General features: G+C 37.4%; 1 protein-coding gene across 1 annotated transcript in view; it reads right to left on the bottom strand.

Moving 5' to 3' along the window:
• Positions 1–4512: 4512 nt before the first annotated feature.
• The window catches only part of NUP58 (nucleoporin 58), a 62281-nt gene continuing 47836 nt past the window's right edge, over positions 4513–18957 (bottom strand). The window contains exons 15-17 of the mRNA XM_019523789.1: positions 15484–15582; positions 12535–12630; positions 4513–6589 (exon numbers count right to left, since the gene is read on the bottom strand). Of these exons, the coding sequence (XP_019379334.1) occupies positions 6420–6589; positions 12535–12630; positions 15484–15582 (365 nt within the window). The 3' untranslated portion in view covers positions 4513–6419. The remainder of the gene's footprint in view (positions 6590–12534; positions 12631–15483; positions 15583–18957) is intronic.

Here is an 18957-nt window from a genome sequence, read left to right as displayed (position 1 = left end):
CAGGCCCCTAAAACTCATTAAGTGGCCCTCCAGCCAAAATAACTGCCCATACTGATCTACTGGATGGCTAATTAGCTACTGAGCTCTGTTGGCCTGGGTACTGCCAATTCATGCAGTTTAATTGGCTAATGCTGATTTTATTAGGGGATATAAGTCAGATAAGTAAAAACATGCCTAATTTCTGTAGCACTTCTTTATTTCATGAATAGACAAAAATAGCGTACAGGAGCCAGTGACATCAGGACTAGTGACAGGGCTGCCAACTCAAGAAAATGTTTTTAATGACAATCTGCAACTTTACTGACAACCACATTTTGTTCTTACTTCAGTAGCTGCTAATCTTTTGGTTCTAAATCAAACATAGCTATTGAAAATGACTTTACTACCTCAAAACAGAACAATAAGTTAAAAGTACTCTAGCCCTGACTCCTTAACTGGATGCGAGACAGCAGACCCTTGTGGCCCCCTCTTTCAATCCCCCAACTCCAAACTTAGCTGCTGTTAATCCATTTGAGTTCAGCGAGTAGCTGTTCATATGGATCCATCCATGGGTATACTGTCTATTGTGGTAAGGATTGGAAACAAAAAGTACGTGGATCAATGCTTAGAAACCTTAGCAGCTTTAATAAGGATCCCTCAGCAGAATGTAAAAGGAGTTTGGATGTTGACTTTAGTGGCCAGCGCTTTCAAACCTGAGTGCGTCAGATTAAATTCCTAGCTCTAAAGGTAGACAATGAAGTAGAGGTAACTTGAGTTTCAGACACTGAGCAGATCGAAGCACTCGGTACCTCTGAAGTCAGGCAGGTTTGATTTAGGTACCTAACTAGAGCTAAAGACCTACTTACCTACAAGCACCTAGGTTTGTAACTTTTAGTCAATATACATATCAGTTCAAATGATCTGCAAGGTACAGACTATTCCTCAGTATTTTTATGTAATAGTGATTTGATTTTTAAATTTGTCAACACCTTATTTCCCTCTTCATTCAGTGTTAATACTAGACTATGGTCATCAACATCTAAAGCAGCCTACCTTGCTTTTATAAGTAACTGTAAAGAATAATCAACTCAAAGGCAGGTCTTGTTATCCCAAATGTGTTGTACTAAAACATACAGACACTAATGTACACAGTTTCTTGTACAGTTGGTAAATAATAGCCCTCATCAGAACTGGAATTTGGATGCAAGTTCACTATTTTCTAGGATGTTGCTGTGCTTGTGCTGTCCAAGTAAGTGCTGTACTCTGACACCTGAGGTGAAAAGAGAAAGGAAAATAATTCAGACTGAGATCAAGTCCTAGAAGTTAATCAGAACAGTAGCTCGTCTGTCATTAAGGTATCCAGAACCCTGGTTACTGTCAAAATTTCCCTGCAAGTTTCTCATCAGTGGCGATGTTTGGGGGGGCATAGGGGTACATGTGCACCCCCGAGAGTGCTGGTGCACCCTTTGACAGCCAGTGTTCCCTGCTTAAGCAATAGGCAGGTGGGAGTGCTGGTGCCCCCCGAGAGTACCACTGGGCACCAGGGAGTGGGGGTGCCAGAAACGCTGTTGGCACTTCCAGGCACACCCCTGGCACTTCCAGGTCAGTGCAAGTGGTTGCAGGGGGGGGAGGGGGCAGGGAGAGGGGCAAGGGAGGCATCAGTTGCCCATGTTTCTCATTTATCTTAATGGGGATATACATAATGCTAATGCTACAACCCAGTGGTGCTCAACCTTTTTGGCTGGATGGGTAGTGCCCAGTTCCTCCATGGGCCACAGCTGCCTGGTGGACCCAGAATGGTTGCTAGGATGCCCCATCTGGCTATGCAGGAGTAAGGGAGCATGGCCTGGCCTCAACTGGACAGGGTGGAGGGAAGTGGGCATGGCCCAGTCCTACCCCACGGGGAGGAAGTATGGCCCAGCCCTTTCTCCAGGTAGGAGAAAGGGTGTGGTCCAGCCCCGTAGGGAGAAGAGGGCAGAGCCTGGCCCCAGCGCAGCCATGCAGAGGGATGGGGAAGTAGCCTGGTTCTAATCTGGCCATGAAAGGGGAGGGTGGTGGCCCAGCTCGAACCTGTTGCTTTAAGCTTGGGATTTTGGCAGGGTGGCAGTATTAACTGTCCCTGCTGCCAAATTTCCTGACTCCTGGGGAGCCCTGCAGGCTAGATTCCAAGGCTTTGTGGGCTGCACTTGGCCTGCCGGCCAGAAGTTGAGCACCCCTGCTACATACCATGATAGAGACTGATCCCTGAGGGGAAGGGGAAAAAAAAACACTCACAACCCAAAAGCTAATACTGTCAAACTAGATTTACATAATAAAAACCAACACACTAAAGGCAACCTAGAGTTCAGTCTTTCAAAACATTATTAAAGCTACCTAATGATAAACCAAGTTTTAATGAGAAGGCTGCATTTCAAAAAAGAGCATCTAAGTGATACAAGAGCAAGATACTAGAAGCCCAGACCTGTAACTCACTTAAAAGGCTTTTATAAAATACCACTCACAATTTTAAATTACACTGCACAAATATTTTTTTCTCTCAGCCCATTGGTGTAATTGTGATAGACTAGAAAGGTTGAATATTGCATTTGGGGGCAGGGGGGAAGACATTGAGTAAATGGATCCAATATTTTATAGTAAATATAAATAAACACGATTTTGCCGTATTACAAATACTACTTCAAGAAACAATACAAATTACCTGAAGACAGAAGCCAATGTGACCAATACTGCCCTTTGGGGCTGCTTAATGTCATCTGTGTCCCAGACTTCCAACTGCCTTGCTGCTGAATGCTGCTTTCACTAGGTGGCAGGAGACTACCGTTTTTTACCTTGTTAGAGAGCCTAAATGCATGTCTTCATAGATTCCAAGCTTTAATTCAGTGTGCCCTTGTCCTGAAACCAACTTCCTATAAATTCTTGTTACTTAACTATGATTTATACTGAACATTTCTGTAGCTGAGATAAAAGATAATGGCTAAAATAATTCTACACTTCATAGAATCATAGAAGTAGGGTCAGAAGGGACCTTGTAGATCTTCAAGTCTGACCCCCTGCCCTGGGCAGGAGAGAAAACTGGGCTCCAATGACCCCGGCTAGGTAAACATCAAGCCTCCTCTTAAAGACCCCCAGGGTAGGAGCCAGCACCACTTCCCTTGGAAGTTGGTTCCAGATCCTAGTTCCAAAGTATCATTACAAATCCTCTGGCACATCAGATTTTATTTGGCTTACCCATACTCTTCTGTAATGTAAGGGAAAATTCAGCATCTAAACAGCATTTATTAAGTATTAAATTTAGAAGAGTGACCCTATGTTGGATTAAAAAAAGAATTAATAGTAACAAGGATTTGTGGTGGTGATATCTAATTTGACCACTGTATGGCTGAGAGGAATAAATAAATTTTCAGGTTCTAGTACCATTTCTCGTGGCTATGTCATCCCAAACCTTAGAATCAGAAGTACTAACATTCTTCTAGCTTTGTGCTGCAAAAGCATACTGGAGCCTATAGAGTATGGCAAGTTCACAAAAGGAAAGGATTTGAACTGGAGCTTTAGAAGAGAGGATAGGCTGGCTCTTAAACTGTGGTGAGTGTGGAATACACACACTATAAAAAAAAACAAAGTGGGCATTTACTGTCAAGGCAAATGCCTTAATTTTCAGATCAGTCTCAATCTTTTTAGACTCAAGGCACCCCCTGGAAATTGTCAACACTTAGTTTTTGCTTGTTTTATGACTACAGGAAAATAATATAACAAGTCTGTTGCAAAGAACTCAGACTATGACAGGTCAGAATGTTTTTAAACATGATGAACTCTTATTTGAAATCTTTAGGTTTATTTTGCAAATTGCAAATCATGTTTGCACACCTAATAATACTACCATTGTATAGCATCCTGAGGCACTCCTGAAAGGATCTGAAGGCACCCTAGGGTGCCGTGGCATCCTGGTTGAGAATGGAAATGGAAAAAAAAAATTGGAATGTTCAAATTTTATATAACAACACTTAAGTACAACTACTTATTGGCTGATATGTTGGCAACATTTGTAGCACCTTAGCCAAGCATTACATTTATTTATATTACAATCCTACTAGATAATTTTTTTCAAATGAGAACTAGAGAACTTATTACAAGCAGAAACATTTACAGCTGTGGTGGTCCATGGAAAGCACAGCTACAACAGAAAGCTGCAATAATCTTTTGGGGCTAAAAATAAACTTTTCAAAATTGCGAGTTGTCGTTGACTGCAAAATACATTATTTCCTTTCTTCACTTACAAAAAGGACATTTTAACAGCTATGTTACTGATGTGAACCAGTTCTCTAACGATGGTTCTAAACATGAGTTGATTTTTTTTTGTTTTGTTTTTCATATGCAATACTGGTAGATATTTTGCTTATTTATGCAGCTGACAAAGGACAATTATTGCCTTGTTTAAAAAAACTACTGCCTTGTCAAAGTGATACAAAGAACTCTGGTGATAGGGGGGATTCTGCAAACAGGCAAATACTTGTTGCAAGGATCACAGCATTCAGTTTTTATTTGCACAATGATAGGTTGCACACGTGGACAAACAGCACATTTAAAAACCCAGTTTAACAAATTAATACATTACAAGTCCAGTGGTTCAACATTTTAAAGTTTAACTATTAAAAAAAAGGAGTAACAAAGAAATACAAACATTAGGGTTTGGACTGCAGCCCAATGCAAGGTTTAAAAAAGATTGAAGTTTAAATGAATTTTAAGCTTTTAATTTGTCAGTCTTAACACACACACTATCCATTCCCTCCCAAAGAAAACACTCACATTAGAGATGCAATAACACACATGTACAAAAGTGGAAAGTTCTGTGCTCAAAACGGACTCCCTTATTTCTGAACACAAAAGAAACAGAAAACTGTACATTTGTCAAAGGCCAATCACTGCTGTGTGCAGACATCACTTCCAGAACATACAAAATGGTTCTCAACAACACTTACAATTGAAAGCAACCGACTTCATACTAGAAATTTTTTATGCATTGTATCTGTTTTTAGAAAAAAAGGTGCCTGGATGCAAGTGATTCTGAATGTTCACTTGATGCATGTTATATACAAAACATCTTCCCTATAAAAAGCAACAGATCTGCAAAATTCCACACACACATTCCACCTGATATCCTGATTTTGCAAAAATCAGACTGATTTGGCATCTCTCTCACATAAAGCAGTATCTCCGTAAGTTTTTTTCCTGCTCTTTTCTAGAACGTGCAGAGTTGGAGATGCAGCCCAACATATCAGATGCCATAATATAGAGACCCCTCCTAGTTCTACTTCTGCAATAGCTTAGCCCTCAAATTACAACGTTTTGCTCTATTCCTTAGCAGCTATTTATTGTGCTATACCTGGTGCAAAGGGCATGTAAGCAACTCCTTCTGGAGTCAATGCTAACAGCTCCAACTAGCAGCCTCTCGGCTAGTGAATCAACTCTGTTTTGGAATGGTTAAATTATGGTTTTCAGTAAGAGTGGCTACTCTTACTCTACTCTAATGGTAGAGAAAGAGACCATCACATTCACAGCTCTTTGCCTCCAAGTCAGTCTCTTAATCTTGAATTTGCTCCTGTATCACAGCAGAACCAGAATTGCTGCTAAACCCAGGAGAGATTGGTTTAGGAACATTATCTGTGGAACACCTTTGTCCAAAAGGCTCTCCAGATTCTTCTTTGGAGTTGGGTGCTAAATGGGGAAAGGAAGATGCTGAAGACAAAACAGGCAATGGAGTATTATTTGCTATAGTTACACAGTAGTATACATTTCAACTTTTTAAAAGGCTGTAAAGATATTGCAGCCTGGGACCACTATTTGATATTCTCAGGAGCAATGGGAGATGGGAACCTAGAACATGGAAAAGGTATACCCAAAGAAAAGAAAAATTGTAGATTTTTCATGGGGCAAAGTTTGCACCTGTTTTTATTATATATACACATACATACACACAAGTGTGCGCACTGTACTGTATATAGTTACATCCATATACACAAAGAAAGACCCTGAAGTAGATTTAAAGGCCATATCCAGGAACAGAAGATATGAACTCTAGCATCTGTACTAGAATATAGTTTATCTGTACAAAAAACAAATATGCATATATTCATATGGTATATAAAGCTCATTAACAAAAAATATTCTGCTAGTAACATTAGGTTAAATACATGGTTTTCCAAGATTCTTTAATAATGCAGTATAGAACATTTCTAAAACTAGGAACAAAAATAAAAATACATAAATGGGTTTCTATTCACAGGAAAATAACTGTTCATTATGATTACATTTCATATTCCAGAATAGGGAAAAGTAGCAAAATTTTATAAATCTCCTAGGATGCAATTTATTTACTGCATCAATTTAGAAAAATAGATTTTTAGGATCAAAGTTGATTTGCTTCCCCCTTCCCAACAGCACGTTTATCTTTTCCCTCTCTTGTTTCCAGCTGGAGGTTTCTTCAACTGAAGAAGTTGCCCTCCTGTCCCAAACCCTGCAGTTGCAGGATGAGACACCCCGAATGTCAGACCAGCTGATGCTGTGATGCCAGGATTGCTGAAGTTGAACCCAGATGTACTCGAGCTGCCAAAGCCTTGTAAAGGAGGGAAAATTTTAAGTCAGAAGTCAAACTTAAATAATTTCAGACATTTCCCCTCCAATATATGAATGAAAACTAATTAATTATTAGTAGCTGCCCTACTCTGAAGATATTAATGTGAATCCAAAATATTATGGCACACTACCAATATATTTTAGACCTGCTGCAGTAGGTGAGATGCTGAAGTACTGTAGACCTATAGGTTACTAACACCCTATAGGGTGATAGCTAATTTGTTTAGCTCAACTGAGACTGGGGCTCTTCTATGCAAGGCATTATACAGAGATAGTGCCTGTGCTAAATGCTTACAATCTAAATAGACAAGACAAACAAGGGGTGGAGGAGAAGCAGAAACATAAGAGAGGTGAAAGTGACTTGGACTGGTCAGTGCAGAGCTGGAAACAGAGTTCCTAGTCTTGTGCCCTATAGATTAGACAACACTGTCACGTATTCCTAATGTATGAGACAGGCCCTAATCTAATCCTTGCTAAGTTTTAGATGTTTAAAAAAGCCCTTTGGAGCTCATGAGGTCCCTTCCAGCCCTAAACTTCTGTGAATCACAGTAGAAGACACAGTATCTGTGAAGAGACTGCTTTTGGGGGAAAAAAATCTCAATAGTTTAGAGAATTTTGCTACAGTAAAAAAAAAAAAAAAAGAGAGAGAGAGCGAGCAATTCCTTTAAACTGAAACTGAATGTGCAAGCATTCATTCCACAGAATAATCTCCAACCTAAATTTCCCCTACTGAAACTTGATGCCATTGCTTGTAGGGGACAAGACTAAAAGCAGTGGCCTCAAGTTTTAACAGGGGAAATTTAGGTTGGAGATTAGGAGGAACTTTCTGACTGAGAGTGGTCAAGCATTGGAACTGATTACCAAGAGAAACTGGTATCTCCATCTGTGTAAGTTTTCAAGAGCAGGTTAGACAGACACCTGCCTGGCTGGGATAATTTAGTCAGGGACACTCCTGCCTTAAAATCATAGAAAAGTAGGGCTGGAAGGGACCTCCAGAGATTATCTGGTCCAACGCTCTGCCTGAAGCAGGATCATCCCCATCTATCCAAACCATCCTATACAAATCCATTGTCTAACCTATTCACAAAAATACAGAGTCAAACTTGACATAACCACAAGAGATAAACACCCTAAACTGCCACAGATAAAGGAGGGGGACCATGGCAGCAAACATCCTACTGCTGCAAAGACTGTTATATACTTGAGAGATTCAAGGAAGAGGGCCACACCCCGTGCTACAAAGTAATGCAACCCCCCTTCCCCCCCAGTCCATGCCAATCTGCCCATAGGGTAAAATTCTTTCCTGACCCCAAGTACAGCAGTCTGTCTGGAATCTCCACTCCTTAGCCAGGAATCTCCATGTTTCAGCCCTAGGAGAAATGCTGGCAAAACCCCACTCTTGGGTACAGCCAACTCCCCAATGCCTCCAAGGAGGGCAAAACACCCTTCCTGCACACTCCCACATACATGTAGCAGCAGGAAGGGAACAATTCCTTCCCAGCCTCATGCAGCTGCCAAGACAGCCCAGAAACATGGGAAATGCCCATAGCAGAACACAGGTATAACTGCTCCTAGATCATACCTGGCCAATGCTTATCCAACCTCTTCTCGAACACCTCCAATGATGGAGGTTCCACAACTTCCCTAGGCAGTCTACTCCACTACCACACAGTTCTAACAACGGAAAAAAAATCCCCAATATCCAATCTAAACCTACTTTGCTGCAACTTCAAGTCATTGATCTGTGTCCCACTCTCTGCATGGAAAAGAGAAAAGGTGTTTTCCTTGTTTGTGGCGGTACTTCAGCTATTTAAAGACTGCTATCATCTCCCTGCCTTCAGTAGGGGGCTGCATTACATGACCTTTTGAGGTTCTTTCCAACCCTCCTTTCCTATGATAATTTGGTTAGAATTTACAAAGCTCGTGTGCAATTCAGGGCTAAGCTATAGGTGCACAATGGGTAAAGCTTGTACCTAGAAGTCCTTCAAGGAATGTAATACATCATCTGTATGTGCCAACTAATCTGCACCCTCATGGGGCATGTCCACAACAGTGTTCTGCACTCCTGAGAAATGCTGAAGGCCTGCAACCATAAGGCTCCAAGCATAGTTGCTGCAGTGGCCAATGCATCCATAACTGCTGATTAAGAGGTCTCTCTCCCTAGCTGGCATAGAATTAAAATTAGGATTAGAAGATATCTCAGGATATCATCTAGTCCAACCCTGTGCTCAAGGCAGGACTGTCCCTGACTACACCATTCCAGGTAAGTTTCTGCCTTGATGGCTTTCAACTCTTCTCTGGAGTCCTGAGGGGCTCAGCCCAGAAAGGAGGATATTTTACCCAGAGACTTGATAGGTGGTTAATTATAGCTGGAGTGATTCTGACACGGAAGTTCTTTTTTTCTGCACAACGAAATCTAATTGCTTCAGTTCCTTGTCTTATAGCATACTTTAAAAACTGCTGAATTATCTTATTAGCCACAGAAGCCACCAACAAACTTGATATTGGGTGGGCACATGAAATACTTGTGAGAGGCAACTGTTAAGCTCTCTAAGAGTCTCTGTGAGAGAGAACAGTGCCTGGAAGGCTCTAAAAGAGCATCTGGACATGGCACAGGAGCCAAGGAGAAGACTATCATTGAGAGAAGATTGCAACAGTCTCATATAGGATGAAAGACATTGCTCTGGAAGCTCTAAACCTTTTTGCTTCACCTCTGCAAACTATCTTTACTCCTTCCTGTTTGTGGACATTGGTTTAGCAACTGAAGCAAAAGGAAAACATGAACTTTATATTTTCCAGTGATAAGATGGAGGCTGACAACTTGACACCTGAAACAGATATCACTGGGATGTCCAGCAGGAGCAAGGTGAATATATGGTTAAGACTGACTCTGGTAAGACAGACCACACTGGTCCAACACCCAAGATGAATGAGTCCAGGCTCAGAAATAAGCATTCCTGGTTGGTCAGGAGAAGGCTTCTTAACTACATGAAAAAAGTGAACACTCTCTCTTATACTGTGAGGAAAAGATCCCCCCCCCCCAGTTAAGATGACAATACAACTTCTAACACAAACAGTATGGATCTTAAGCAGACTGGTGTACCAAGGGGTCAAAGAAGCATACCAGCACCAAACATAGTGACACTGATATCATGGGCAATTCTACAGGTATAGCTATGCTTCTCTCACATTATGTTAGCTAGTATTATTAAAGCTATAGTCATCTCAAAACAACTCCAGTATCAATCGGTACCCTGTGCTTTTTCATTAAGTCAGATTTGAGCCACTTCACTTCAGGAAAAATGTTATTGTTTAAGCTTTCCCTTTTGGTGAGAGGCAGTCACCTTTATCTTGCTTTGGTAGTGGTCTTCAGTGTCAGGGTAGTCTTTGATGGTCCCAAGTCCTTGTCCAATAGTGTTGCACCACTAGTACAGCTACTACCAACTGTGAGTGCTGCACATAGGGGGAGATCTGCCAACTAGGAGAAGGGTCAACCTCCAAAATGGAAGTTGTTTCTTAAAGCGGAAGTCTCTCATTAACTGAGTGATATGTAACTTTAGCTAAGTGTCCCTAGATCTTTTAGTTTAAAAGAATGGTGTATGAAACAGCAGTGTCATCAAAACAAAACAAACAAACTGACCCCCCCAAAACCCAAAATAGCAGCCATGGCTGCCATCAAGTAAAATGAAACCACCGTGGCATGGACAGGACTTGAAGCCCCAGGGTCTTGAATCTGCCATTTTAAGCAAAGATAATGGTACAAAACATAAGAGGAATATTACAATTGTAATTTGCATCAATACTATAAGATAAGTGAAGGGGAGCTTACAGGGAATTAACATTAACTAGCTAACATTCTGACCTGCCTACCTTTTAGTTAATATTGGCAATCGTTGGAACAACAAGCAGCGTATGTTTAAAAAAAAAGTGAGGAAAGAACTAACTAGGGAACACCTATATTTTCATTTTGAAAGACTATAAATCCTACAATTAAAAATAATTTAACTAGTGGATAGTATATTATAAAGGTCTAAAGTTGGTTGTCAGTCAGAAAGCCTAGGGAGGTACAGGTACCACCAGAAAGAAGTTCCGAGTAATATTTGCAAGCAATCTGATAAACAAAAGGCTGCTGAAATTGTCATTACCAAAGTATTGCAAGATACTACAAAACAATGGTTTCTGTTTAGCGCTGCTGTAACAATACCAGAAAAAAAGAATTAATACACAAGATGTGGTATATTTTTTTAAATCACATTCAATTCAGAGGCCATGTGACACAGGAATGCAAACGTGGAAAGGGTCAATTTATTTATGGGCTATCAAAATTACCTGGAATTTTGTAATCCTTACTATCTCCCACATAGAACATAATGAAAGTTGAACAACAGCATAATTGATTAGTGTACCACTTTATCCAGGTTCCAATTTAAAACTACTTGCTTCAGAAGTTTCTAAGTGCCTGAATCAGGATTTTAGCATACAGTAAACAAACAAACAAACCTTAAAGTATTACATTGTTTTAGCTTTCTATACCTTTATTTTATATATTCTTTCCAAATCTAGGGAGATTAAACTTTGCAGACAAAAGATTAAGTTTCACATTTCATAAAATTTAAATTTTAAACTGAATAGCACTAGTACAGGAAACATCAATTAATAAACGTATTTCAACTCACAAGGCAAGAACCTACAAGATCATTTTAAAACATTTTAATTGTGTTTACTTTATCCCCGACATTACAAATGTTACATTAGTTACCAAACGTGAAGAATGCTGGAGTTCAAATTTTGCAGATTCAACTACAGATATGATATGTAGCACCAGGACATTATGCACCAAGACGTTATGCATCCATGAGCATTAGCTTATTTCAATTTTGTAATTTACTGTTAAAAAATTAAATACTGTTTGTGCCTTATTTGAAAGATTAATTCTGGATTAATCAAGACAGGTGGCAAAAATTAGCACATGGAGCATTTGGCAAAAATAAATGAGTTAGAGTTCCACTTGGAAAACCAACAACCTTTTTCTTCAGTGTTACTGAAAATCATTCATTCTTAATGCATTGTACTTAGACAAAAATAATAAGCACATTTTTAAAACTCACCCTGGAAGATGATCATCTTTAAGTTTCTATTAAATAAACAGTGGAGGAAAACAAACCCCACATCCAACTAAAGCCTATTAAAAGCATATGTAGTACCATCCTGGTCAAACCAATGGTTCATGTATTCTGTCTCTGATCGTAGCAAGCAGTACATACTTCAGAAAGAATATATAAAAGGCATGTCTAGAGCAAGTCATTTACTGTCATGCCCTTCCTGGCATCAACCATCATTGGTTTAGGGATGTCAAAAGGATACAATCCCAACTCTTCTCCAAATAGACCAGTCCTCCATGAATTTGTCTAATCCCTTTCTGAACTGGCTTATATAAAATAATCAGAAATTTAAATATGGTTTCCAACTGCAGAATTCATATCCAAATTTCAAGTACAAAAAATTTGGGAAGTTTGGATTAAGAGCCTGTATTGATTTTATCATTAAGAAATTAGTAAAACAAAGCATAACATCAAGAATAGAATGAGCTGCAAGCAGGAAGTAGTCAAAATAACAGTATGAAATAGAAGAAAGGTAGTTCAATATGCGAGTCAATCTGATTTTCTAAATGGGAGATGCCATTCCATGGGACAATTCCCATTTCCTTTAGGGGAACAGTATAAAATTAGGATTTTTTTTTAAACTTTTCCTAATATTAATTTTTTGAGAAAATATTTTAAACAGTTATACTGTAAAGGAAACTTAAAACATTGGATCCTTATTGCAATTACTATTTTAAAATGTGTTGCAAGATTTGTGATACCTGAAGTTAAATTATGCACCTGTATTTAAGAAAAACAAATTGGAATTCAGTTAAAAACAAACCTGCGCTAAGACTTCCTGAGGGTTTATTTGTAGCTCCAAATCCAAATGATGATGAGCCTGTAGCATTGCTTCCAAAAGCAGAACTACTTCCAAATCCTATTAGGATAGTAGTAAAGAAATGTAATGTAAAAGAACTGGTAACGAAGACACAGCAATTTAAAGTATTAAGCTTTTAGGATTTAATTTGTTTTAAAGTTACTTGCATAAAACTTACTATTCAGTAAATTTATATTGCTTCTGAAACTTTCTAAATGCAACCTGCACTAATTTCTGCATGAAAACAGGAATCCATGAACAGAAAAGCAGTTGAGAATGTTAAGCTATTAGTAAATTTCATTTACAAATGAGATACTGAATGATCTCACCTAACTGTAAAGTCACATGATCTTACTGAACAGTAAATAACTACAGTTAAATGGAAATGTTTGCGTTCATAACCATGTTATTCTATTTACTATTAAAAAGGGGAATTTCAGTGATATGATGTCAGTCCATCATGTAACATCATACCAATGGATAAAACTTAAATCAATTTTTTTTTAAGTTACATGACTAGCCTAGGAACTTGGCTCCAGTAAGGTTAGACTTTGTCTACATCAGAAAATTGTCCTACTTTTTGAACCAAAACACAGTTTTAAAACAAATTTAGTACATGACTCCCAAACTCGGAATGGAAATGCTCTGGCTTAAAACCTGACTTTTCTGTATGATAAGTCCTTAGATTCCAATACAAGTCAAATAGAAATAAGCCCACTTGCACTGGACAAAAAACTTTGCCCAAGATCAAAAATATGAGCTACAACTCTCTAATTTTTAATATTAAAAGTCTCTCCTGCTCTTACAGTTTGAGCATGGTAACAAGTAATACTTATATTAAACTAATTTGGTCAAATTTAGTTTTATGACCATATCATGGTAAGTTCTTAATGAAAAACTAACATTTCACTAGAAGCACTTAATGGAAATGTAACTTGATAGTAAAAGGTCAGTTGGAATGTATTCTTTAGTCATGTGATCGCAACAAATAGTGCAGCAATTTGACTAACCTCAAAACAAAAATATTTAACAATCAGAAAGAGAAAATAATTTACATGTGATAAATATGAATAATAAATTGTATAGCTATGTACAATGTCACATGCTGCATGAATATAAAAAAGCGTTCACTGTAGTATACGTTCCAATTTCTTGTCCAACCCAGTTTTTAAACGAGTTCTGAACGACTTAGAAAGGTATCTGGGCCATCACAACAAACTCTTCTAAATTGTGAAGAAGCAGACAATTTACACATCAGAAGTACAGAAATTCACCCGTTAATCTTCTAACGTGACTGCCATCCATAATAAAGATGGGGAGCAAGGTCCCTCAAAAAATGCATTTTGAAGAGTATGCAATTAAAAATGTTTTTTTAAATGCATCTCGATTTAAAATTTCTGAATTTTTGAAGTGTTCGTTTCGTTTCAAGGCGAACTTTTGCTTCTCCTCTCCCCCAAACTGTATCAGGATTTTGCCATTAAAATTATTCTTCATGATCTGTCATAATCCCATATATTGCACTCACATAAAAGAAATCAGGATTTTACAACTTGATATGCAAAAAATAGGGGAAAAGTGCCTCCTTAAGTATTACCAACCCCTCCATCCCAAAATCAAAGGCTTCAAATATCTAAACAGAGTTTAAGTTTCATAAATTTGCTAGCAATAAGCTTCTGTAATTTATACATCTAAAGAATATTCTGAACAAATTATAAAAACTCGTTGGGGGAGGGAAACGGCCTTCCCCTGTGTTTTTATAAAACCCAAGAACATTATGGGAAGTGCTTCCTATAAGACTTCTTTTAAGCTGCTATGTAGCTTAGTTATTTTTCTTGTTTTAGGCACATAAGGCACACTTTAGTCATGTGATTGCAATGAATATTGCAGCAATTTGACTATTCTAAAAAAGTTTACAATTTGAGATTACAGTTCAGATTTGTTTAGGATGCAATACAGCTGGCTCCTGAGAGCAGCTCTTACTAAATCGCCACAGTGTCTCATGTATTCAGTGTTCTGTGTTTCCAGATGGCAGCAGGGGCACTTTAACTAAAGCTCGTTCAACAAACTTTAGGTAAAGCACCCCTGCTGCCATTTTGAAGCATGGGGACGTTGAATACATGATATGCCGAGGCTACTGCAGCATGCTAGTTAGCACATTTCCTCCAACGTACTGTAATTAACCATGTCGGAGCAGGCATCCTGCAGGTCTACAGGTGCCCATAAAGCATGAGTTCTCTTGTCATATTTACAATCCAGTTGATAATGATTGTTCACAGATTTGTGGAGACGCATATTTCATAAAGCTCAGTTTTGTACTGGAAAGCCAAGAGAAAAGCTTAATTATAATTTCACAAACAAGTTCCTAAAATAAGTGCAAAATGGGTATTTTTTCTAATAGTTTGCCTTATTAAACTCATGTCATGAGAAGATAAAAAGAATTTTTAGATTTAGAATTTGGGCGAGCACTGGTGAAATTTCTCAGACAAAGTTAACGATAAACAACAGAATGTAAATTTCAAATCTGAACTGAATGAGACATAGGTACCTAAGGTCTTACAGTTACTTTAAAAATCATAACTAAATTACAGCTGAATTCAAATACCTATTAACAAAAAGTCACAGGTGATGTACTATGGTTTAAAAAAAATCTGATCTCCACATGTTTATGTTATGTCCATCTCCCTTTCACCTTAAGGTCTACAAGCCATATCAAACTTAGATCTAACTTTTGTGGTTCATCTTCCCCAGCCTCTCTACCAGGCATCAAGGAGTTTGGAAACAAAAAACATTTTTTGCTATACTGAAGATGTAGCTTGGAAACAGATTATCCTCTTAGTAAAGTTTAAGATTTTTTTTAAAATTCAGATGTGCTGTATAGTAATTAAATGAAATATTAAAAAAGTTAAAGTGTACCTCCAAGGCTTGAAGAACCTAAGCCACTTGATTGCAAGCCAGTGCCAATACCTGAGCCGAATGGTGTTCCAAAACTAACTCCCAGAGATGGCTGTGGCCCTGGTATGAAAAAAATGAAAACAAACTTGCCTTACTCTTTCATGATAAATAGAACCTTTATGTAATTATTTGATAAAAGAACATCATTGCTTTTTAACAAATTCCATTAGAGCCCCCAAACTTTACCTCATGAAAATTCTTCCCCAAGCTGCCTCTATGTCCACCTGGTAAATCTAAGAAAACGCTGAACACAACATACAATGCATCTACTGAAAACTACAGTATCATAGTGTGTGTATATATATTTATTTTTTTCATTCATTCATTTCAATCAATTTCATCACAGAAAAATTTCTACTATTAATTAAAATTTTGCAAGGACTACTTTTAGAGGTGAAAGTATTGTGCTACTTATTTTAAATGAAAGCAGAGAAGGAAAGGGAGAAACTTAAAACCATGAAGTCATTGTTAGTGTCAAGTCCAATTAAAAACAAGAACTGACACTAACATGACTAAACCATCATGTTACCAAGAGAGAATACATTTAATAACTAGAAACCTTCAAAGCTACTTGGTTTGAGTATTTTTATCCAAATTTAAATGAACACTAAGTAGATAAAAAACAAGACAATGGCTTTATTTTATTAAATTTATTGTTCATTTTAAAGCAAGTCAATTACACAGTAACATGACAATTCAAACTTTTCCACACAAAGTAATAACTGCGTTCTTAAGCTCTGCTACATTACACCATTCCAGAACGTAAGCTATTCAAAACCACCTGTTTAAATAAACATTTACAAAGGCACAGTTTTGTGTACCTTCACCAATTAGATACATTCAAAATTTCAAATTCAGAAGTCTGTCCCATCATCTAAAAAACATTGACAGCGGTTTCCCTGCATGCTAATACTACAATGCAGGACTGTCAAAAATCCATTTAGAGTCTACCAAGATAAAATATATAGCCTTAGTTTGTATTTCTTGGGGAGGAGGTGGGGGGAGGGGGCAGAACCAGCTTACTAGCCTCTTGTTTTAGCTAACACATTACAAAAAAATCTAAAACTCATTAATTCTGATAAATAATTTAAGAAAATGATTTGACAGTTTTCACAGTACAATCTTCATATTCCTGTCTTTTTCAAGCACAGTGATCAGTGCATTAGTTTGAACCTTAAAGGGTTTTTCAAGATAAAATACAGTGCCTACCTCTTAATCCAAGTCAATAATCCTGTAATTTAAAATGGAAACACCATAATACAGAATGTGACATATGCTAGTGCTCATTTTTTTCCAACACTGTTTTAAGAATAAAATAGCTTTAAAATACATTTCATTTCATTATCTTCTTTGGGCTCTATTCTCATTCAGAATTTTTGCCTTATTGGATTACAAGTTTTTATAACCCACAATCATCACCTCCAGTGATTGAAAAAAAAAGTTGACAGTATTTTCAGTATAATTATCTGGCTTTTGAACCTGAGAAAGTTAAATGAAGAATCAACGTTTGAATCAAGTGAAAGGCACTGTATATTAAATGGTAACACTTTTGCAAGGAATATACCAAAGCCCTTAAGAGATACAAGCAGAATGAGGCCTGTGTACTCAAAGTAGTGTTTAAGCTAAGATTGTGAGGGCAACTAAAGTTGTGAATTTTCAGCCTGTGAATAGTAGCTTTTTGGGCAATCCAAGTCCTGTTATTCTTCCAAGTAACAAGTATGCACTGTATTTCATACCAGCTAAGGCCCTTAAAGTATTTTAAAAATAATATATTGGATTAATTCCCAACTAATTTTCCTACATCCAGTTTAAATTAAATACTGAAATATCTACCTAGCAGCTCCTTTAAAAAACGTTATCAGTATAAAGGAAATTTAAAAAATCCCAAAAGAAAAAAAAAACAGTCAGTCAGACGTTTAACAAACTAAAAAGTCAGAAAAATGTGTCCAGTTCCTTCTCTCTAAAAGGGAGTGCATTTCTTTTCTATCCTGATGGGAGGCACTGTTGGTGGAAGACCTTAGAATAGAATGAAGACACCACAGTCCTCCAAGCCAAGCTTATTTTCAAATGCAACATGCTTTTTAGATTAGTAAAACAGTATTATTCTAAAACACCTATATTTAAGTTATATAAAACAGGATCTCATACCTAAATCTGACAAGTTTTTCATTGAACAGGCATATGACATACTTGTTGATTTTGTACCATAAAATTCTGTAGGCATTGCCATTATTTATAAATCCTATTCTTAGGTAAATGTACATAATTTTCAGTAGCAAAAAAAACTAGAGATAAAGATCCTTCACGCCAAAAGTACTAGCAAACTTACGACCTTTGGCTATAAGTTATGAGGCAAGTCCTTTAAATAATTCTTTAATAATATTTTAAAACCTGCTATTTATTGCCCTGTAGAGCATTTTAGTTTAATAAATAAAAGACTCACTACTAAGAGCCCAGTTAGACAGTAGGTCAACATGATTCCCTACCAAAGCGACATCTTAAATTTTTTTTATGTAGCGACATTTTACAAATTTTACCATATAACTGTTTCAGACATAACATGATCAAATTTAGTCACAGATTAGATTTCATTCTAACAGAGTAATACACTGATAATTTTTAACCTATGTCAAATTCAGCTTACACAATAAAACGTTTTAATTACTGTAACAATTTTATTAAAATATCTAATTTAACTTCACTTTCCTGTTAAGTGAAAGCATGATTTAAATTAAGAGTGCCAAAATCTTAATCATACTGTGACTAACTCCTCCCCCTGGCTAAATCAGGTTGTTCTGGGGAGGGGCTGGGGTGGAGAAAAGTGTTCCTTTGGTCAAGCCAACTTTGTCTTACCAACAGAACAGGAAATTAACTCCACCCGATTGCATCTAAGGCTGTAACTACACTAGGATTTATTTTCCCTTAAATTCTCACCATTATGTTTACCAGGGGTAGCACAAAGAAGAGGTTGCCTTCCATTTTTACTACTGCATTATTAAAGACTACTCAGGACAAGCAGAAATGATGCAGTAGTTAAACCCCTGGCTGCTGCTCTTGTGTAACCACTGTTGCTACCAACCACAAAGCTGCAGCAAGTGTAAAGGTGGGAAATTAAGTAAAAAAGGTTTAGTGCAGGCAAGGCTTAAGCATGGTTTTATTAATACTAAAACCTCGACTTCTGAATATGAATTAAAAATAAATTATGGTCTCTGGTATACTTCAGAGAAAAAACAGTAGCTTACTAAGTCTAAACTAACTGTAAGGAAATAGCCTTTACCATGTAAACATCATATAATATTTTCAAACAGACATAATACCAAAACCCCTAATATTAGAGTACTGTATATTACATTTTAAATCACATTTTAGAGCCCAGATTAATTTTCTTGTTTTATTCTAATCTTTGTGAAGAGACCATGAGAATAAAGCCCACCG

This window comes from Gavialis gangeticus, unplaced genomic scaffold, assembly GCF_001723915.1.
Source record: "Gavialis gangeticus isolate Ggan-Ray unplaced genomic scaffold, GavGan_comp1, whole genome shotgun sequence".
In the NCBI taxonomy this organism is placed as follows: domain Eukaryota; kingdom Metazoa; phylum Chordata; order Crocodylia; family Gavialidae; genus Gavialis; species Gavialis gangeticus.
This window is presented reverse-complemented; position numbering and strand designations above follow the sequence as displayed.